At 35.2% G+C, this 23,582-nt stretch overlaps 1 protein-coding gene and 1 long non-coding RNA gene across 2 annotated transcripts in view; both read left to right on the top strand.

The window, feature by feature from the left end:
- Positions 1–22,225, top strand: part of LOC127420859 (rap guanine nucleotide exchange factor 5-like) — an 83,153-nt gene extending 60,928 nt beyond the window's left edge. Inside the window, exons 12-26 of the mRNA XM_051663440.1 lie at positions 4,985–5,063; positions 5,947–6,097; positions 10,860–10,951; positions 12,060–12,090; positions 12,410–12,488; positions 12,787–12,936; positions 13,050–13,147; positions 13,286–13,408; positions 14,668–14,846; positions 15,236–15,326; positions 15,488–15,538; positions 15,639–15,726; positions 15,932–15,996; positions 17,157–17,211; positions 17,402–22,225. Coding sequence (XP_051519400.1) covers positions 4,985–5,063; positions 5,947–6,097; positions 10,860–10,951; positions 12,060–12,090; positions 12,410–12,488; positions 12,787–12,936; positions 13,050–13,147; positions 13,286–13,408; positions 14,668–14,846; positions 15,236–15,326; positions 15,488–15,538; positions 15,639–15,726; positions 15,932–15,996; positions 17,157–17,211; positions 17,402–17,520 — 1,451 coding nt within the window. The 3' untranslated portion in view covers positions 17,521–22,225. The remainder of the gene's footprint in view (positions 1–4,984; positions 5,064–5,946; positions 6,098–10,859; positions 10,952–12,059; positions 12,091–12,409; positions 12,489–12,786; positions 12,937–13,049; positions 13,148–13,285; positions 13,409–14,667; positions 14,847–15,235; positions 15,327–15,487; positions 15,539–15,638; positions 15,727–15,931; positions 15,997–17,156; positions 17,212–17,401) is intronic.
- Positions 7,083–8,754, top strand: LOC127420907 (uncharacterized). Its single transcript, XR_007893891.1, has 3 exons — positions 7,083–7,699; positions 7,737–8,510; positions 8,654–8,754. It is a non-coding gene; the product is annotated as an uncharacterized LOC127420907 (long non-coding RNA).
- Positions 22,226–23,582: the final 1,357 nt, after the last annotated feature.

Below are 23,582 nucleotides of genomic sequence, written 5' to 3' on the forward strand. Positions count from 1 at the left end.
TCAACTTATCAATATAAAAGTAGGCTGTTAAACATGTAACAACATTCATAAAGCATTTAACTCGCATTTTTTGACGCAAAATTTGACTTTCAATTTTCGTTGGGCGGAAGAATCTCTTCCATTTACTCTGTAGGATGGACTTGAGCCTTATCTAATGATCAGCATAATATACTGACTCACAATTTGACTCACGATTTTAGCCTGCCAGACGATACATTGGGCTAAAAAATCTCATAAATTTACACTGAAGGAGAGACCGAAGACAAATCTAGAGATTAGAATAACATAGAGACTAACTAAAAAATTTTGACGTACAATTTGACTTACGATTTTCGCCTGGCAGACGAAACAATTTGGACAAAAAATCTCAAATTTACACCGAAGGAGGGACCTGAGCCATATCTAGAGATCAGAATAACATAGAGACTAAATTTTTTGCATACATTTTGACTCACGATTTTCACCTGCCGGACGATATAATGGGTGAAAAAAATCTCATAAATTTACACCAGTATCGCCAATCCTTATACGCGTATTATGAAGTCTGCATAGGGCACCAACTCCCTAGAGGGGCACCATCTTACCCTAGGGGGGTACCAGGAACTCTACCAGCTGCCCTTACTCGCACGTTATACGTTATTCAAGGACCCTTTTGCACAGTGCCTCGCAACTCAAACTGAATGGGAAAACACCCTAATAATTAAGTTGGTTGGTTAATATTATTTTGTTTTAAAACTTAAAATCGTTTCAGAAGGGGAAAAGTAATTAGATTTTATTGATTATTCAACTTTATTTATAATAACGCATCAATAATCGTGCACAAGTATATTTATAAAAAAAGTAAATAGTAGATTTCATGTTGACTTCAACTGTTTTAGAATACAGTAGCACTAACAGATGGGTTGAATCGTGACAAAAAAATCCTTTACTGTGATCATTGTGGTCACTGGTCAAGTTTGTTCAAATACAAGCATTCCCATTCTCAATTATTTAAGAACGTGGCATGTTAGAACGACTTGTTGCACTGTCTTTCTGGAATGCTTTATGTCTTAAAGCCGACAGAATTTTCTTTTGGTTTCTGTTCTGTGGAGTTTGTGCCCGCAGGCGTCTTCTCCCTCTCGACTTACACCGGTGCATCTGATGCAAGTTTTCAGAGGATGTTTTTGAAGTTCTGCCTGCAAAACCAGTTGATTTGTGCCAGTGTTGGTGACAGTTGTTTTTTTAATCTCACAAAAGCATGATTATTCATGGAGTCTGTAAGCACACACTTTATTTTAATGTTTGATAAGTCAAGTGTGTAGAGGTGTTAAAGGTCAGCTGAGGTCATTGTTGACCTCAAAGCAAATTGCCAACAATTTCTATGGAGTTCTATGGCCCCTAGTGTTCTAGAGCTAAATTAAATCGTATATAATTTTTTGAATTTAAAAATTTTCACAGAGAGCAAACAGAAACGCAACAGAGAGAATGAGGTTATTTTCTGTGTATGTGTGTGTGCATGAGTATTTGTAATGTTTGTGTATATGTGTGAGTGTAACTCAGTGTCCCTTAAGTATAACACACCCATAGGCGACACAGTGTGGCGCATCCTGGATAATTACTGGTGTGTTGGCAGCTATGTTTAGCGTTTAAAAGTGCCCCACAGTAATGAAAAGAGAGTTTTAGTTTTTACATTTTGTTTAATCTATCAGAAAAGCAGCTTGAGTCTCAATATTACCTTTCAAATTACTGCAAACCTTCACACACTCACAGTTACCTATATCTGTCTAAATGAGGACATACTGTATCTGCCTTCCAAAATTTAGCCTATATTGCACTCACTTACACTAGATGATATTCGTACAAAAATAGCTATTATTGATCTAAAGCAGAAAAAATAATAGAAAGTATTTGTCAATTCAAATTAATTTTCACATGATGCCATGACAGATATACTGTATATAATCAAGTGATGTCAGTATAATCTCATGCACATCGAATATATATAAATTAATAAATAAATTCATTGTTGTAGAGCATAAGTACAATATAAACACACAAAATATAAAGTACAAAATATTTGAATAATAATAACATAATAATAAGCATAATCATCAAAAATAGCATAATAAACATTATTTTCTTTATGAATAATTGTTACCTTCAAGGACGTCCTCAAATGTCCTTACACACACATGCAGTATCATGGGTGCGGTTATTGTATATTTAAGGTAATCTCTAGTTAGTGACGCCTACAGCTGCGCCGTCGCCTTCAGATACTGCGATAAAGCCAACTATTGTTTTCAAATGTTACTGTACACTAAATTAAGTTGTACTGTAATGATGTAAAATGTCAAGCTCTTTAAATTTCCTTTAGCTGTATTCCCTAATGCAGCTTTGATATTGAGATATGATGAATAACTCCAACTTAAATGCTAAAACGCCAGAAATAGAACTTTTAAGTCAGTGTTTCTTGTTCAGGCCTGCGTAAGTCTTTATTCGGACATAAATGCTACAGTGGTAATTGTTTAGAGACACCATTGTACACAAGAGATTGTCTCGTGTTACTGAAACAAGGCATTGCAGAAAATCAAAAGGCATCAGTAATATTTTTAGAATGAAGAGGTGTAAATTAAACACTTATGCATGTGACTTTTTATGTTAAAACTCACTCGACGACATCGTCGTCACAGATATCTTGCACCAAAGCACAACATTTCAATCCCTAATTCATGTCCTTTAAACTGTATGGTCTTCAGTCATTTTTACACATTTATAAATTGGGGATTATGTTTTGTGCATACCTATAAACTTGTCTTAGTGCATTTCACCCCTTTCTCTCATTGTTGAACGCGATTGACTCGTATACCGACCTGAATGAATGACATACCACCTCTCATTCAGTGGGTGCGCAGATCCTCATTCATGAACGAGAGTTGTTTATAACGAGTATTCCAGTACATTCAGTTCGCTCATGAACAAGACGTCTCATCTCGTTCAGACTCAAAAGACCGAACTGACTGGCTTAGTGAAGCGGTGTATTCGCTCAGTGAGTCAAACCAATGATATGCTCCTTCACCCCCGCGCTTGAATGCCATTGACTCGTGCTATAAACAGGCATAAAAAGCCACCAAAGCTGTCTCGTGCTTCAAACTAGAGCTCATTGGCTTCGAAAGGGAGAGGCGTCAGTGAATGAGTAATATGAGTCAGTGTATGGAGGTGAACGAGAACGATTCGTTCAAAAAGACCGATTCATTCACAAAACAACACTAGTGGTAATCAACGTTATGCCACAAATGCTGTTGATTAAACTTAACTTGTATTGAACCCAGAATAGTCCTTTAAAAAAAGTTGACCTCCCTGAAAGTCATTGTGTAATTTGCACGCTGGGTGCACACAGTATATACTCTGTTCTAGCACACACTCTGTAATCATCACCTGAGTGATAGTTTCATCCTTCCTGCTTTTTCAGAAATGACATAACTGTTATTTGATTCTCTCTCACAGCAGTAGGTGAAAATGGAAAGATGGATTGTAGGCTGGCTTTCTGTTATAACAGACACCCTGCTATAAAAATGGAAATGCATATTTATCAGCAGACGCGAGAGACAAACAGCAAAGACAAAGGGAGATGAGAAATGGGTTTATGGGTAGAGAGGGTGGAAGACTGCACAGAATGTGTTGGTGGTTTGAAATGAGAATGTTTACAACAGTTAAGCTAAAATATTAACCACAAGACATGTTTTAATATCCAATATGAATTGACTTCCCAATACACGTTCCTGGACTTATTGTGCATGATTCACCAGTCCATGTTATTTCAAGGAAAAAAATATTTGTCTTCGGTATTCGGTAATGCAAAGTTTTCTAAACGCTCCATTTTCGGTGGAGGAAAACACTGTTCTAGTGTGGATGAGAGGTGTAAACTTAGCGAAATAAATGCATTTTCAGATAAAAAAGTACTAGTGTGGACGTGTCCTCAAACAACTTTCTGTTCTTGCTATTAGCTAATGTTACCCAGTAGTCAAAAATAGCTATTTATCAATTGTTTTAGGCTACTGTTCTACATGCAACCTTTCAAAAATCTTGCCAATATTAACAAAAATTGAAATGCCTTTGCAAATGCTAATTAGTGTAACGTATGCTGGAACTGCTGACAATGATGGCAATGACGAAGACGATGATGATGATGAGATGAAGAACCTAAGTGCAGTTTATTAAATATAACCAATAAAGCCTAATTACAAACGTGAAACATAAACATGAACTTGACATAAACTAGACTTGACTATGGCTTGACTTGACTTGACTTGACTTGACTTGGCTTGGCTTGGCTTGACTTGACTTGACTTGACTTGGCTTGACTTGACTTGACTTGGCTTGGCTTGGCTTGACTTGGCTTGGCTTGGCTTGGCTTGGCTTGGCTTGGCTTGACTTGGCTTGGCTTGGCTTGGCTTGACTTGACTTGACTTGGCTTGGCTTGGCTTGGCTTGGCTTGGCTTGGCTTGGCTTGACTTGACTTGACTTGACTTGACTTGACTTGACTTGACTTGACAACAAAACAACATTCACATCCACATTCAATACTTGACCACCAGACAATGCAAACATGAGGGCTTAAATACAAGACATGGGAGAACATAAACCAGTGAACAAACAGAACTCATAACAAGCTAATTAAACAATAACCCAATGAAAACATGACACAAGAACATGGAGGGAAAACAGAAATCACATGACAAGGGAAACAGGAACACATGACATGAACCAGGAACTAGAATTTCAAAATAAAAGACATGAATCAACACAATACACATGACAAATAGCCCCACGTTCTCTTATGAAAATTCTCATTAAACATTAGCATCCCAGGAGAGTGAAATGTAGACGAGTTTTTACATGTCTGATTAATTGTCCTAGCATGTAGTAATGTGTGCTGATGAGTAAATAAATCAATGTAGAGGTGGTGGTTTATTGTGTTTACATACTGTGTGTGTTTGTCTTTCAGAAATGCTTCTGGACGACTTCCTGTTGACATATCTGGTCTTTATGTCCACCAGTGAGCTCTGTCAAGCCCTGCTGGGACAATATCCTTCAACAATATCACTGCAAAATACATACGAAAATTAAACATTCAAGTATGTTCTAAAATTGCTGTCGACTGATATGCGTGGTTTTTTTTTTGGCTGAAGTGGATATCTAGAGCACAAGATGGCCAAAGCAATGCAGATTCACTTCATATTTGATATAAAACAATTTAATGATAGCAAATGACACTTAAACCCAAAGTAGACTTCGGTTTTCCGAGTGCCGCGAGTTACATTGTCAGCACAGTACGCACGGACTGTCTGCATGCATTGTAGCATTTTTTTGAGACAAGAGGACAGTCCACCTCTGTGTGCATCATCGGCGGTAAAACGGTTAGGGTTAGCAAGCAGTCGTAGTGCACATGCGACGAACGTGTGCATTTGGACACATGGTCAAAAGAGTATACCGGTACATGTTGCTCACGGTCAAGCGCTCTAGCCTTTAACGGAAAAAGGAAGTGTAGCCTAGCCTTTACATACTGTTGCTGCAATTAATTGAATATTTTACAGAATATTTACTGGAAAACATTCAGAAAACATTCATGATCTATTAACAAACGGCTACAGTAACACCCCTATTAATCGCCCAAATGGAAATGGTTAGCAATTTCAGATTAAACTGTACGCAGTACCAGATGGGTTCAGAGTAGAGATAAACCGACATTGGCTAATTAATCGATTCTGAACCCTTATGGATCGATATATATACGAATAGTTTAAACTATATTCATTGCAGCACACAGTTGTACTCTAAACACAATCTGAGCTCTCTCGTCTCATAATCAAGCGCTTATGTGTACATCCAATCCTAATTCATGTGTGTACGCCTGTATTGATTGTGTTCGTTTGTTGTTGTGGTTATTGGTCTTTAACGTGATCTCACCTACTGTACCAAGCGCGTACTAAGTCGAGGGAAGGAGGAAGGAAAGGAGGCCCTGTATAGGAAGCGGAAGGTATTGCACCTTGTGTCCCAGTGGAGCGCTCTGTACAAGGACTTCCTGCGTGAAGAGGACAACGTCAAACTCTTCATGAAGGTAATAACATTACCCAAACATTCTCGTGACCTAAGATTAAATATTCAGAAAACTTTCCTGTAGAATGTGTGCATAGTGTGGATGTTTTTTAAATGTAATTTCTTACTTGATCAGGTTTAGGCACCCTTGAAATAGAAATAAGTATAAAGCTGAATTGAACCTTGTGTACTTTCTCTTTTTCGTGTATTAAGCAGTAGTTTGTGTCGAGTGACTCACGGTTCTCCTCAGGGAGTGCTTCAGCCTCATCTCATGTCAGGACTTGTGTTGCTTTTAATGGGTTTTCTCTTGTTTTCCCTCTAGATATTTTATTCCTGTTCTAGCTGCTCAAGGCTACAGGCAAACACAGCGTTTAGAAACCCATTTCAAGCATCATTACAAATGCTAAGAGAGTGTTAGATTACATGTAGATTAGTTTGTGTCGTTATGAACAGGGCTGTAGTTTCTCAAATCAGAGCTCAAGAAAGCAGCGATTTTGTTTGCTGTATTTCAGATATGAGCTGTGTGTGTGCAGGTGTTTGTGTTTGTGTGTGGTTGATTAATGTGTGAGCAGGCATTTATTGTATTTATAGAAGTGTTTAATGTTTTAATGCTTTTGTCTGGCTAAGGCTGATTTCAAGTACACTAACTTTTGAAAAAAAATGTATTAGGGGCAAAATCATTTGGTGTGGTGGAAATGATGCAAGAAATGTGGGAATCATTTAAACACAATAAATATTAAAATGGTTTATTTCACTCTTTGTTTAGATTATCATAGTTTTAAACATGTAAGATGTTCAATATTGAAGGTCTGGGATATGGCAACAGTAAAATCTGTACATGAGCGCTTTTTGAAAAGTACCAAAAATAAATGATGAAGACCTGATAAAGAAAAATCCCAATTCAGATTTAATGGGACCTTCATATAACAAAAAATACATTATATATACAGTATATATATATTATATTGGTTTTAATTTATTTATTTATTAATTTATGTTCATGTGTATAGGTGTTTACATGTGTATGTGTTTATTGTATCTATATGTGTTTGTGTGTATATGTTTATTGTGTGTAGTTGTTGTGTGTGTATGGGTGTTTATTATGTGTGTAGTTGTTGTTGTGTGTATAGGTGTTTACATGTGTATGTGTTTATTGTATCTATATGTGTTTGTGTATATATGTTTATTGTGTGTAGTTGTTGTGTGTGTATAGGTGTTGTGTGTGTGTGTGTGTGTGTGTGTAGGTGTTTATTGTGCATGTGTGTGTGTGTGTGTGTGTGTGTGTGTGTGTGTGTGTAGGTGTTTACATGTGTATGTGTTTATTGTATCTATATGTGTTTGTGTATATATGTTTATTGTGTGTAGTTGTTGTGTGTGTATAGGTGTTGTGTGTGAGTGTGTGTGTGTGTGTGTGTGTGTAGGTGTTTATTGTGCATGTGTGTGTGTGTGTGTAGGTGTTTATTGTGTGTGTGTGTGTGTGTGTGTGTGTAGTTGTTTATTGTGTGTATATTCATGTGTATAGGTGTTTACATGTGTATGTGTTAATTGTATGTATATGTGTATCTGTATGTTTATTGTGTGTATATGTGTTTATTATATATGTGTAGTTGTTGTGTGTGTATGGGTGTTTATTATGTGTGTAGTTGTTGTTGTGTGTATAGGTGTTTACATGTGTATGTGTTTATATGTGTTTGTGTATATATGTTTATTGGGTGTAGTTGTTGTGTGTGTATGGGTGTTTATTATGTGTGTAGTTGTTGTGTGTGTATAGGTGTTTACATGTGTATGTGTTTATATGTGTTTGTGTATATATGTTTATTGTGTGTAGTTGTTGTGTGTGTATGGGTGTTTATTGTGTGTAGTTGTTGTGTGTGTATAGGTGTTTACATGTGTATGTGTTTATTGTATCTATATGTGTTTGTGTGTATATATGTTTATTGTGTGTAGTTGTTGTGTGTGTATGGGTGTTTATTATGTGTGTAGTTGTTGTTGTGTGTATAGGTGTTTACATGTGTGTGTGTTTATTGTATCTATATGTGTTTGTGTGTATATATGTTTATTGTATGTAGTTGTTGTGTGTGTATAGGTGTTGTGTGTGTGTGTGTGTGTGTGTGTGTGTGTGTGTAGGTGTTTATTGTGCATGTGTGTGTGTAGGTGTTTATTGTGTGTATATTCATGTGTATAGGTGTTTACATGTGTATATGTTAATTGTATCTATATGTGTTTGTGTATATGTTTATTGTGTGTAGTTGTTGTGTGTATAGGCGTTTACATGTGTATGTGTTAATTGTATCTATATGTGTTTGTGTGTATATATGTTTATTGTATCTATATGTGTTTATTGTGTGTAGTTGTTGTGTGCGTATGGGTATTTATTTTTTGTGTGTGTGTGTGTGTGTGTGTGTGTAGGTCTTGCGTGTGTGTTGTGTATATAGGTGTTTACATGTGTTTATTGTTTCTGTAGGTGTTTGTGTGTATATATGTTATTGTGTGTAGTTGTTGTGTGTATGGGTGTTTATTGTGTGTGTGTGTTTGTGTGTGTGTGTGTGTGGGTCTTGTTTGTGTGTTGTGTATATAGGTGTTTACATGTGTTTATTGTTTCTGTAGGTGTTTGTGTGTATATATGTTTATTGTGTGTAGTTGTTGTGTGTATGGGTGTTTATTGTGTGTGTGTGTTTGTGTGTGGTATTACAAACTGGTAATTACAAGGGTATTATGCTATAAATGTGGTTTATGAGGACATTTCTAGTGTCCGCATAATTTAAATTGCTTAAAAAACATACTAAACGATGTTTTTTTGAAAATGTAAAAATACAGAAAGTTTTTTGTGCATGTCCATGTGTATAGGTGTTTACATGTGTATGTTTATTGTATCTATAAGTGTTTGTGTGTATATATGATTATTGTGTGTAGTTGTGTGTGTGTGTGGTTGTGTAGTGTGTGTGTGTGTGTAAATGTGTTTATTGTGTAAGTGTGTTTATTGTGTGTGTGTGGGGGGGGGTATTTATTGTGTGTTTGTGTGTGTATAGGTGTTTATTGTGTGTAGTTGTTGTGTGTGTGTGTAGGTGTTTATTGTGTGTTTGTTTGTGTGTGTGTGTGTGTGTGTGTGTAGGTGGTTATTGTGTGTGTGTGTGTGTCACAGTGTTTAGTGTATTTGAATGCAGGTGTAGATTTTTCACAGGGTTCTGTCACTGAATAACAGATTTCACTCTGTCATCTTTAAAAGACCTGAGACACACACACACACACACACACACACACATCACAAATTCTCATCTTGTCCTCACCTGCCTTTGTCCCGACCCACTCACTTACACACACACTCACGCAGTGTTTCCATGGCAACCAAAGTGTCATTGCAGTGATGGGGCTGTTTCACGGTCGTGTTGTACATCATTGCATGAAGTGTTTCCCAGGTGATGGTTGCCTAGTAACAGGCAGAAGGGGGGAGGGGGGAGGGGGGGTTGTGTTGTTGAAAGCTGGTTGTAATGGGCCAGACATGCTTGGAGATGACAGCTCATGTTTTACTGCCTAAATTATACATGAAACACACTAAAACACATATTCCATCAAACGCTACAGCACCCATGAGGACAACACAAATGCGCTGTGCTCATCACCTGTGTGTGTGTGCGTTTGTGTGTGTATTTATTTTAGAGTTTTTGTATCACGCAAGCTGGCGATGTAGGCATCGTTATTTTATATCATGGAGATGGTAAATGCACACTCCTTTTTTGTTATTTATAGTCATTTATTGTTAATTTGTATAGCTATTTATTCTTAATTTATTGTTAACGTTTTAATTTATTGTAAAAAAAAAAAAATAGCGTTTTGTGTAATAATAGTAAGATTTCACTTGGGGCCCCCATATGCTTATAAACGGCCCTGCCACCTCCCTCATTGCCCACCGTACATTCAAGGTTATGTTTTTGTGGGCTAACAGCCTCATATACACAAATTCAGTCTTCATCAATCCATGTTTTTGGCGCTTTGTATATCTCAAGTTGGAGTCAGATGTATGGACGCCACAAATGAAGAGCAAAACGGATTCTGCATTTAACTTTGTTTCTGTATAATTATTACGAGATACGACTACTTTACCATAAAAGACACATTGGCGCATCATGATGCTACTTGAATGAAAGAGTTGAACGTAGCTGTACTATGATTTGGTGGATTAGAAAATGTCTCACGTAGAACGCGTACGTTGAAGAAATGTATTTGTAAATCAAAATATAAGATATAAAGATATCCACAAATGTGTGACTGTTTACAAATGTAGATTCAACAATTCGTAACAAGATTTGCAAATGCAGTTTTGATGCCATTCGTAAAAAATCTGATTCAACATTAGGGCTGGTCGATTTCACGATATGACTTGATTCTGATTCACAAGCTCTCGATTCTGATTTCGATCCAGTTTGATGTCATTCTGATTAATTTGGATATATTTAAGTTATAATGTACATTTTGCATACATTTGAAAGCTATTCTTCGCAGCTAATACTGTTAATTATACAGGCAAACTTCTTATTTTATATATAATTTTTCAAATTAACAACAAGGTCAAACTATGCAGTTTGAGTGCTTTTTATTTAACAGATATCAAAATTAACACAACCAAAACTGAAGTAAACGTTGAAGCACAATTAAAAGATAATTTGCGATTAATCAGAAAGTCAATATTTTTACCCATTCACATTTTTGGTGAATGTGAATCAGGTTGCTCATTTGTAAAGTGTATTTTGTGAATCTTTTCATTTTATATTCTGTTTTATCTGCAGACGCTGTATCGATACGTGCTGGAGGACGTTTATGAGTTTCCAACACTGGAAAAAGACTTGAAGGAATTCCAGAAACTTCTGCGACGTAGACAGTGAGTGTCACACACATACTTTTTAGTATTTTGTATTTTAATTAAGACAAAATGATGCCATTTATGAACTTGTATTAATGAGGACCTCTTAAACTGTCCTTACAAATGAGCTTTAAACAAGGACATTTGGCCTTCACAAATCAAAAGTGCACAAACACACAGTTCTGATGATGCGGCAGCGTTGTATTGGCCTCTCTTGAGCTTCTTACATGCTGTCGTTTCATCAGCTTAGCCTCCCTGAAGTCTGCTTAGCATGGAAACGGTCCCGTTCGTCCACGGAGGCTCCCAGATTCCGCATTCGGGTTCCTTGGCAAGCAGATGCTCATCGTAACCCTGCTAAATGGGATGACAGGCTCGCAGGTGTAATTATGACTGCTGTAAGAAGAGGAGATAAACTACGCTCACGCCCATTTTGAGAAATCTGCTTGGCGAAAAATCACAAATGAGATCTTTTTAATATCTCAGTTGTTTCTCCTTACAACGAGATTAACTGGAGAACAAAACAAGACTTTTGCTCTCATTTCTCATCATTTCTTTCAGAAAGAGAAACATCAGATACGAAGATGAGACTTGCATGTAACATAGGTAACTGAGAATTCCATAAAGATTTTTCAGGGAAAAAAAAAAGTCAGCGTTTGGATCTCCATGGAAAGATTTTGTGATAAAAGCAGCGCAGGATGATGACAGCAAACAATGACATTGAATGAAACAATTCCATTTGATTTGAATGTTTTGCTTTAAAACAAATGGACGTAGCAATGTGTTTGTACTGTGCAGTGAATCAGAAACATAATAATCTGTCTGTCACGTCCTGTTCGAGCACTGCAGCTCTGATAGATGGATGTAGTGCAGTGACAAAGCGACAGAGAGAAACTAACACTCACAGCGTCTCACAGCAGACAGCTGGTCCACACATCTCTGTCTGTCTAGACGGACACTTCCTCACACATGATTGGCTGACAGGGGTGTTAAATCAGCCAGTCATGTCTGTCCGTCTCTCTGTCTCTCAGTTTTTCTCAGAACTGTCCATTCTTTACATTGCTTGATCCTTGAATGTCATAATAATCAGTCTGTAATTTTGGTTTCTTTCTTCTTCTTTTTCTCTCAGCACGGTGGATGATTATTCTCCACACCAAAAGGTGAGAGAAAGGACATGAGATGGGGAGAATGATGTTAATTAATGGTCAAAAAGCTATTTAGGCTACAGTTGTCGGTATTACGTGAATGCGTTTCTAAAATCTGGCCAATAGTTATTTTCATTTATTTTAAGATAAATAAATGTAGTTCAACCCTCTGTGATGTCATGAGAATAGGCCACTGTTCTATGAAAGGATATTGTATTATTATTATTATATAATTTATATTTTACATATATATATATATATATATATATATATATATATATATATACCGTATAGATATTATACAATATTTATTAAAATGTTATTCTCCTTTCAGAATAAAGCGCACTTCCAGCAGTTGAGTCTGAAGGAGAACTGTGTTTCACTACGAGTGTCTCCAGCTGAGAGTAAAGAAGGTAATTCCTCCTCTGCTGTGGACCGTTGCAATGTTTCTTCCTCTCTGTGTATACTGAGGCTGCATCTGAAAACGTTTGCAACTGACTTGCTGCCTAATCAGTTAATGGCTTAACTGACAACGTTTCTGAATGAATGGAAGTCTTAAGCAAACTGGTCTCAGAGCAGTTTGAAAAGCACCTTATTTTCATCCTACCTCATTATACAGGCAGCATGTTCCAGCCTGAAACTAAAGTTGAAAATGCAAACTATAATAACTTAGTTGAATAACCTCTGTCTCTCTGTGTCTGTGTCTGTCAGTAATGTGTCATGTGTATGTGAGCTGTGATTCATATCTCAGTATGAGAGTGAAACCTGCCGTAATTGCTCAAGAACTGCTGCACATCGTCGCTCAACGGATGGACAGATCAGAAGATGACATGATGCTGGTGGCCCAGACTTACAGGGGCGGTCAGTACACACACACACACACACACACACACACACACACACAAGTACACAAAGCATTTCAGGCTGATGGACAGATAAACTGAAAGCCTCTTTCTCTCTCTGCTCTTCCACAGAGAAGTGTGTCCTGCAGCCTAATGACAGAATTTATTCAGGATCTCTGGTGACTTCAGGTAGACTGATCGCCTGTTGGAGAGATCTCAACGAGATACTGGTGAGATGAACCGGGTCAACTTCAAATCGTAAATGTTTTCAGTCTTTTGTAGTGAATGTACAGTACTCCTAAGGAGGATGTTTAGACCAGGTGTAAACGGGCCGTAATCTTTCTGTAATAGTGGTCTCTCTCTCTTAGCCGCCCCTGACTGAGTGTCCAGAACTGGGTCAGAAGCCTGTCAGACTGCTGGGTATCAACACGTGGGACGTATCCGTGGCTCTCACAAACTTCGACTGGAATCTTTTCAACTCCATACATGAGGTGAAGCTTCTCCGATACACGGCACTGGTCATAAAATCATGGAGGATGAATGTTAGGACCTAATAGGAATGTTTAAATATAAATACTATGACAACAGTCGACACACTGTTGTTTGTTTTTACAAACTGTTGAACGAGTTGAATTCATTTTCTGTGCTAATCGACAGCATGCCACAGATGCTGAACATAGAGCTTAAGATGTACAGTATTTAGCCTGGAATATTCCTTTAAAAAAATGTATTGAAACATCCTTATGATGTTGTTAGTATTTGATTATCTCAAAGTTCTCACAATGGTTAGAGAAAACAGTATCTGAATATCCTAATATAAAACATTTATATTATTTATTTATGTAGTGCTATGTGGAAATAATGTACTTGTAAACAATTATTATTATATATTTTAGATATTATATATAACAATATATTTTATATTGTAATTATATTATAATATCAATATATGTATATACTGTATATATATATATATATAATTAAAATATATAAAATATTTACAATATTAAAAATATAAAATATATTTGAATAATATTATTCAGTTATGATATATTTCATATATTATATATAATATTTTAGATTATAATTTTATTATATTTTAATATCATATATAATTAAAATATATAAAATAATAAACTATTTACAATATTTTTAGTATAAAATCATTTTAGAATAATAAATTTAAATAATATTATTTATTTATTGTATATTTGATATATTATACATAATAGTATACTGTATTTTAGATGATAAATATATTATAATATCATATATGCATATTATATATATATATATATATATATATATATATATATATATATATATATAATATAAATAAAATCATTTAAAAAATGTATATATTTTAATAATATAATTTATTATATATTTTATATATTCATATGTAACACATTTTTTAATAGCTCCCAAAATAATTGTTCATAACAATTATGCAAAAAGTATAGCATTATTTTACGTATTTTCAACAGTATTGCTATTGGAAAAGTACAAATCAACATTCATATAAAGTTCACTTTTTAATACAGATTAAGTTGAGAGAATATTTTTAAGAGTGTTAGGCTATTCCCCTTGATGTAAACTGGACATTTGAACATTCTCAAAACCAAATGGGATGATTGGAAAAACATTCTTAGAAAACACAATTGTTAGTTTGGTTACAGCTAAAATAAGTGAAGTTATCTTCTAAACCACTCTCCACTTATAACAGCCTCTGGTCTGTCTCTCTCCACAGCAAGATTTGATATTCTATACGTTCAGTCGCCAAGCCAGCGGTGGACACACGGTAGCGCTGGAGTTCCTATTGCAGCGTTGTAATGAGGTCCAGCAGTGGGTGATGTCAGAGGTGCTGCTCTGTCCATCGCTCGGCAAACGAGTCCAGCTGCTTAAGAAGTTCATCAAGATCGCTGCTCAGTAAGTCTCAACGATTCCCCAGTCGCTCCACATTTTTTTGTCGAAAAGTAAACAAAACTCTCTTTGACGTCAAAAACAAGTGATATGGGAAAAGTGATAGAAGTCTATTTTTTTGTTGTTGTTATAAATGCATGATTATATGGTTGGTTGAATTGTATTATTTGCATTTAGCATTGCACTTTCCCTGGTGTCTATGACTATTAAAACAGACCTGCAATGCCACATGTCAGATAAAGGTTAAGGAGACTGTTTGGTTAATATCTATATTCTGTTCAGTGTTTCTGTGATAATTCTACTTTAATTATGCTTTAATAACTGTGTGAGTGTTTCAAACACTTTGTTGCTGCAAGGCAATAACTCACCTGTGAGTGTGTGTTTGTGTATTTCAGCTGTAAAGCGCAGAGGAATCTGAACTCTTCATTCGCTATCATCATGGGTTTAAACACCGCTGCCGTCAGTCGTCTAAACCAGACATGGGAGGTAAAACACACGTTTACTGACTCTCTACTCTCTACAGTAGCTTACATGTGTCCTAACCAGGTGTAATACAACATGTTACCAGCGACAAATCTTGACTTGTCTGGTGAGGACTCCAATACCTTTTCTTAAGTATCTCTCTCTCGTCTCTTTCTTACCTGCAGAAAGTTCCTGGGAAATTCAAGAAGCTGTTTTCTGAGCTTGAGTTGTTGACGGTAAGTCAAACATATCCTAATAAGAATCCACATCAACTGTTTTCCCTCTAGAGGTCAGTAATGTCAAGAGATTCGTCTGATTTTTCACACTGTTCTTCAGGATCCATCTATGAATCACAAGGCCTACAGAGATGCATTCAAGAAGATGAAACCGCCCAAAATACCCTTCATGCCTCTGCTGCTTAAAGGTAAGCATGCCGCCCACTTCCTGTCACTGGCTGTAGTTTTAAGCTTCTTAATTATTAGGGACTTGCATGGCAACAGTAAAAAAGAAGAGTTATTTTTAAAAGGTGACACAGTTTGACTATCAGGGCCATCTTGAATGCTTTTGTTGTTATTTTGGAGATCACTATATTGAATTGTTTAAATGTTGTCATTTCTGTTGGTTTTCAGATATCACTTTCATCCATGAGGGGAATAAAACATTTCATGATAATCTTGTCAATTTTGAGAAGCTGGTAAGTGTTTACTGTGTCAATGAATAATTTGTTTGAAAATTAATTAGTAGTATTTTATTAATATTTGTATTTCATTATCATTATTAGTAGTAGTAGTAGTTGTAAATCCTGTTTATTATTGTTATTATTTAATGTATATTTTATTTAATATTTAATATTTTATTAGTATTTGTATTTCATTATTATTAGCAGTAGTAGTATTAGTGTTATTACTTATTACATTTTTATTATAGTAGTAGTAACCTATTTATTATTGTTATAAATAAGTATATTTTTTATTTATATTTTAAAGTATATTTTTTATTATTATTTATATTGCATTATTAGTAGTAGGAGGAGGAGGAAGAGGAGCAGTAGTAGTATTATTTGTTATTACATTTTTATTATAGTAGTAGTAGCCTATTTATTATTGTTATAAATAAGTATATTTTTTATTTTATATTTTAAAGTATATTTTTTATTATTATTTATATTGCATTATTAGTAGTAGGAGGAGCAGTAGTAGTATTAGTATTATTTGTTATTCAGTTTTTATTATAGAAGTAGTAGCCTATTTATTATTGTTATAAATAAGTATATTTTTTATTTTATATTTTAAAGTATATTTTTTATTTATATTATTATTTATATTTCATTATTAGTAGTAGGAGGAGGAGGAAGAGGAGCAGTAGTAGTATTAGTATTATTTGTTATTACATTTTTATTATAGTAGTAGTAGCCTATTTATTATTGTTATAAATAAGTATATTTTTTATTTTATATTTTAAAGTATATTTTTTATTTATATTTCATTATTAGTAATAGTAGGAGGAGGAAGAGGAGCAGTAGTAGTATTAGTATTATTTTTTTATTACATTATTATTAGTAGTATTTAATAAGTATATTTAATTTATATATTATATATTTTTATTTGATTATCATTTGTATTTCATTATTAGTAGTAGCAGTAGCAGTACAAGTATTATTCATATTATTATTTATTTAAGTATTAGTAGTAGTAATAGTAGCCTATTTATTTTTGTTATTATTTAATACATATATTTAATGTTTTATTTTATATTTGTATAATTATTAGTTGATTATTATTATTAAAAAAAATCAGTGAACAAAAAATATTTTTATCATTGTGGAAATACTGACGAGTGTGTATCTGTCTGTAGCACATGATTGCAGACACGGTCCGACTCATTCGCCACTGTCAGACAGATCAAACAGGTCAGTCTCTCATCCTATTGGTCACAACATTTATCACGATTGTCCAATCAAACATAACTAATTTACATGCATCATATGATTGTTTTGGATCAAATTTCTGTGGTTGTCATTCTGTAAACTGTAAGTGAAATATATCAGTGATCATTTTGACTCCTATCATAACATTTATCTACTATTCTACACTTCCCAGGAAATGAGCTTTCACAGTGTGACAGTCCTGAAGTGCGATCGAGTGTCCATTACCTGCACATCATTGACAGTCAGCAGACACTGTTTGAACTGTCTCACAGACTAGAGCCCAGAGTGTAACAGCATTCACTGCAGCTGCGGCAGCACAAACACAGCGTTTGTCTCGCTGTGAAAACAGATTGAACTGCTAAAATACAACAGCACCTTCACTGGACAGAGACGAGACACTTCGAACAATTCCAGCTCCCAGCACTGACTGAACGGACACTGTTTGTGGGCGGCACTTTCACAGCCAAATAAGGGAGAACTGTACAGTAAATTGACCTGTTTGAGCACACAGGTTTTTATTCCCATGTTTATAAAATGTTTCATGTCAGAATTTAGTGTTGGTTGATATCAATCTTTTCCTGTATGCAAAATATAGGAAAAGTGTAAACATGTTCAGCATTTGTTTTGTTGAAATGCAGCTGTCAATGTTTATTTAATGTGGCGTTTAACTCTGAAAATTATTTTTACTGATATTTATGATTTTATTATTTCAGACAGTTAGGGCTGGGCGATGTAGCTAAAGAATTATGTCTTGATATTTTTTTAGCCTTTGACGATATTGGTGTTTATTTATTTTTTAAATGGATTAAAAAAGTGATATGTTTTCAATCAGAAGAACATCATTTAAACTAAACAGCCATTGTTGACAAGTAAAATCTACTTAGTAGATTCAAAATGTTTAATGCCTAATATTAAACAAAAAATGAGTTTAGAAATGATTAAAAAATATATATATTTAAAGGCACATTTTTTAAGAAAGGGAATAATGTAATAGGAATATTTATTTAGTCATATGCACCAATATAACAATAAATAAACAGCAATATTACTAACATTTTTATTAAAATAATTTAACAAGATAAAAGCAATTTATGTGAACAATTTTAGTGATAACGCAAACAAATCATTTTTGAATCAAGTTTTGAATAGATTCATTGAATAGTTTGAAGTGATTCACGAAAATGAATCAAACTTACCAACTCTAACACAATTTTTCTACTTAAGTTTAAATCATAAAAATAACGTAATGACAAATTCTTTGAGACTCAATGGCCTAATAAAAAGTGCAAGAAAATCATTGCGATATTCACAACGTGCTTAATTTTATATTGCTTGCAAAATCATCGCAATCCAATATTCAATATATCGTCCAGCCCTACAGTACATATGTGATGAACTCAGACTGAACGAACAAAACAGGTGTCAAAGGTCATGATGATGTCATAATGAGCCAAGTGCTCGCTTGATTTTGAATCTTGATCTAATTCATTACTGTAATTACTTTTAAGTTAAAAAAAAAGCAGTGTAATGCATTGCATTTTAAATTACTGTAATCAGATTACAATTACTGACTTTCAATTTACTTTTTTTTTTTTTTTTTTTTTAGATAATTAATTTGTAATGGATTATTTTTATTGAGAAATTTACCCAATAATTATCTTGATATTACGAGATAATTTTGAGGTTTTTTTTGGTTTGTTTTATGTTTTATATTTCATTTTATTTATTTTTTCCAATTTTAGATAAATGTGACTGCAGCCAGCTTAATGCCTATTTTTTGTGACATACCAACAACTGAAGCTTTTCTTATTAAGTGTAATTGTTACAGAGACCTGACAGTATTATTTCTAATTCTTTTTCTTTTCCGTCTGTTTGATGGTCAAGACTCTTATTTCGTTTTGTGGAGTTTGCCCATAACTGGTGTGGCTGCTCTCTGATGTCATTGCATTTGGATACAATTGTTTGTATTTACAGTACTGAAACTCTTGTGTGAAAATAATTTCCGTTTTAAAGTAATTCTAAAGTTACATGCATGCATATTGTATTTGCACTTACATCTTTGTTTGTACATTGTGTAAGAATGTATATATTGGATACGTTTATATCATTTGCATACACACGTTTCTGTGCCAAGCACTTATGGGAGAGAAATGCAATATGAGAACATTTTAATTTTGTGAAATGTTTTTTAAAAGCCTTAGCTGCCACTATGATTCCCAGTTTGTTCTGGAAGTGAAATGTTTCAGTGCACAGACATTTTCGCTTTTTAAACAAATAGTTCTTCTAAAAATTGTGTTCTGTCATTGTTTACTCACTCTTGTGTCGTTACAAACCCATATGACACATATGACCTTAGAAGAGTTGGAATAAAGCGCACAAGTCGTATCAACCACTTTTATGATAATTTTATGGTGCTTTTTGAAACTTGCATGAAAAAAGCAACCCGTTTATTCTTTAAAAATTGTGCTTTTGTGTTCCAAAGAAAAAAGAAAGGCATACGGGTTTGGAACAACATGAGGGTGAGTACATGATGATAAAATTTTCATTTTTGGGTGAACTGTTCTTTTAAATGGGTTTGAAATGATGTCAAAATTTTGACACATTGCAGTTTCATTCTTTGAGTGGATTTCATCATTGCATTTCTTTTAAGATACCTCATTTCTTTAAACATTTAAAGGAATAGTTCACCCAAAAATGGTGCACATTATTATTAATTATTATTCTCTCATGATTCACTTACGCTGATGCCATCCCTGATGTGTATGACTTTCTTTCTTCAGCAGAACACAAATGAAGATTTTTAGAAGAAGATAGAGCTCTGTCAGGTCCTTATAATGCAAGTAAACGGGTGCCAGCACTTTGACGGTCCAAAAGTACATTTAGGCAGCTTAAAAGTAATCCACACGAGTTGATCAATGAATGTCTTCTGAAGCGAATCGCTAAGTTTTTTTTTCTCCCAATTTGGAATGCCCAATTCCCAATGTGCCACCCACCGCGGCATCCACACTCAACGCACCACGCGCCCCACTGAGAACGAACCACATTATAGCAACCACGAGGAGGTTACCCCATGTGACTCTACCCTCCCTAGCAACCGGGCCAATTTGGTTGCTTAGGAGACCTGGCTGAAGTCACTCAGCACGCCCTGGGATTTGAACTCCAGGGGTGGTAGCCAGTGTCTTTACCACTGAGCTACCCAGGCCCTGAATCGCTGGGTTTAAGAAAGTCGATAATTAAAACATTAACTTAAAAAAATAAAATTAAAATAAAAAATGCTTCCTGTCAGCAGTCGTCGCATCAGTAACGTTAGTGCAATGGCGCGTTCACGCGAGAAGTCGGAGCGTGCACTTTTTATACAACGAGGAACAAATGTCTCACGAGAGTTAGTTCATTTCAAACTGAAATGCAGCACTGGACGGAAACAACGATATAAGGTTAAAACGTTTTAATTATCGATTTGTGTGGATTACTTTTATGCTGTCTAAATGTGACTTTTGGACCGTCAAAGTGCTGGCACCTGTTTACTTGCATGATATGGACCTACAGAATTCAGATCTTCTTCTAAAAATCTTCATTTGTGTTCTGCTGAAGACAGACAGTCATATGCATTTAGGATGGCATCAGGGTAAGTGAATCATGAGGGAATTTTCATTTTTGGGTGAACTATTCCTTTAAGGGAATTATAGGTTTCATTTAAATAATTGAACAGCTCAGGAGAGAGTCACAGAAGTCTGCCTGGATGCCATGATTTTCTACAGAATATTTAAAAATATTAAAAAAAAATATGGTATCAAGTACGATTTGGCTTGTTGTGCCAAATTTTGGTTCACTTATAATGATTCCTCACTGCCATATTTGGTTTACTGACACTAAACTGCGAACATCTAACCTGAGCGTCCTATGTTTTGACACAGACGTTTTGTAATATTTAAATTTGCCACTTTTTGAGTCTGTGTGTTTAAAAAGATTATTCCAAGTGCACAATATACAGAACGATGTGCCATTCTTAGCTAGAGGTGATGTCAAAATTGTTTTTCCAGGTCAGTGGTTGAGTGAATCTTACAAAGAAATGTTCATGTCATATTTATAAAAAATATGAGAAATTATAATTTGCATCAAGAAAATTAAGCCTATTTTTTGACTATTACATTTTTTTGTTGTTGTTTTTTTTTGGGGGGGGGGGGGGGGATTGCATTGTGATATTATTTTCATGACAATTAAACACATTTTCCTCCCAAATTCTCACTACCGTAATGTTACAAAATCTTGTACAGTAATGAAACTTAAAATCATCATAAATTAAATTCAGGATGACATATACTATCATGATGTATACTAACAATCTCAATGGTCTTAAAATAGGGTTCGTATTCTTGATGAAAAGTATACACACACACACACACACACACAAAATAATATTTAGGTCTGTATTTAAGATATGCATATTTTATTTCAAAATTCCTTCAAATTGAATTGAGTCACCTTTAACTAAAATAAGAAACTAAATATGTTAAGTTTTATACATGTAATTTTGTAAAATCATTATAATTATAATAATTTGATGGAATTTTGTAATGAAATTGAAATATGTAAATCTTAAATATTGGCAAAAATATTTTAAATGGAATTATTTTGAGGTTTGCCATTTTCGTAAAGCGTAAACTTCAGGTTGCAGGTGAACAACAAATATATGGTCCTGGTAAATTGTGATTTGTGGTGTCTTGACAAGAACAAATTACTTTCAAAAGGGAGGGAACTGCATTTACTGTTTTGTTAAAATCACGATTTATATGGAGTGTAGAAAGCCACTAAGAAAATGTATCTTATTGTAATCTGCAAATATAAATATAGATAGAAGAGAATGGAATGGAATTCAAAGCAATACTGTTTGTTTTTCCTCTGTTGCTATAGAAACCACACATCTTTTATATATCCTGCAATTTTACAATAATGTTCAAAATCAAATGTCAATAAAAGATATTCATTCACTGTCTAACATGGATTGGTACTATTTGGGGGATGATCTGTGATTAATTGCACTGACATTTGTTATCATAAACCAGCTTTATACTACACAGTGTAATGTTTTAGACTGAATATAGCAGTGAATGTTGTCTTAGTCTGAGCTACTTTTTCCATCCTTAACGAATAAATGTGAGGGCATTTAGGCCATATACGCAATCAGGGCCAGTCAACCCATTAGGTGACTGACTAGGAACACCATCTCTTTGGGGGCACCGATCTACAAGACAATGTCTTTCAACATGTGTAGAACCTTTGTTGAAAAAAACTCCCATCTGTGCACTCCTATAACATATAATACAGCCGCTGTGTTGGCTTTTTAGAATCAGAGCTAGCAAAGCCAAATAGGAGAGGAGCCAGAGAGCAGGTCCTCCCAGGCAGGATTGAAAGGAAGGCCTCACAGGCAATTTAGGCAATGCTGTGAATTGCCAACCAGGCAGAGACCACCAGGAAGCCAGTAACTAGACAAACTGACAGGAGCAAGACAGACTAGACAAAAGTTTGGTAGAACAACAACACAAACAACCAGACAGGGAGATTAAATAGAGGGAGAAATGAGGAGGGTAACGATGGAACCAGGTGAGGCAGATTAACTAATAATCAGGCAAATGAGGGGGCGGGGTTAGCATTCAAGACAGAACTGACAGGAAAGCACATGGCAACACAAACAGAAACCATGTGCTCACACACACCATAAGAGACAGTACATAGGTGTCAGGGTCCTGACACAAAGAATTACAAACAAGCAGACTATTGTGACAGCATCCTGACAGTACCCCCTCTTTAAAGGGATGCCACCTGAACATCCAACACAAGACAAGACCAACAAAACAGACACAAACAAAGATAGGACAGAAAAGAAGGTCAGGCAGATCCAACCAGGAGAACACCAGAGGAGATGAGGGAGGGAATCCAAGGAGGTGCTGGAGGTACCTACTATGGAGGCTCCAAGAGAGCAGGGGTACAAGGAACAGACCAGGCAGGGCAGATGGAGCAAACCAGGGGCATGGTTGGGACGGACCAGAGGGACCCCAGCAGAGCAAACCACGGGGGCGCTGGCGGAGCTGACCAAGGGATGGTAGGTGGGGGAAGCCATGGGGGTGGCTATGAGGTGGGGACGAGATCAGGCAGGTCTGTCTGAGACAATGTTATAATCGCAACAGGCCTAATTATTGAATCCTCATTTGTGCTTTTTGTTTACAGATTTATTGTAAGTCTATTTCAACTTTAGAAAAGTTTTATTGCATCGTCTGACGCAGACGATTGTAATGCAAAACTAATTAAGGGTCTTCCGATAGCCATGTCACAGGTTTCTGCCAAATGTATAGTAT

The sequence above is a fragment of the Myxocyprinus asiaticus genome, chromosome 30 (assembly GCF_019703515.2).
Source record: "Myxocyprinus asiaticus isolate MX2 ecotype Aquarium Trade chromosome 30, UBuf_Myxa_2, whole genome shotgun sequence".
In the NCBI taxonomy this organism is placed as follows: domain Eukaryota; kingdom Metazoa; phylum Chordata; class Actinopteri; order Cypriniformes; family Catostomidae; genus Myxocyprinus; species Myxocyprinus asiaticus.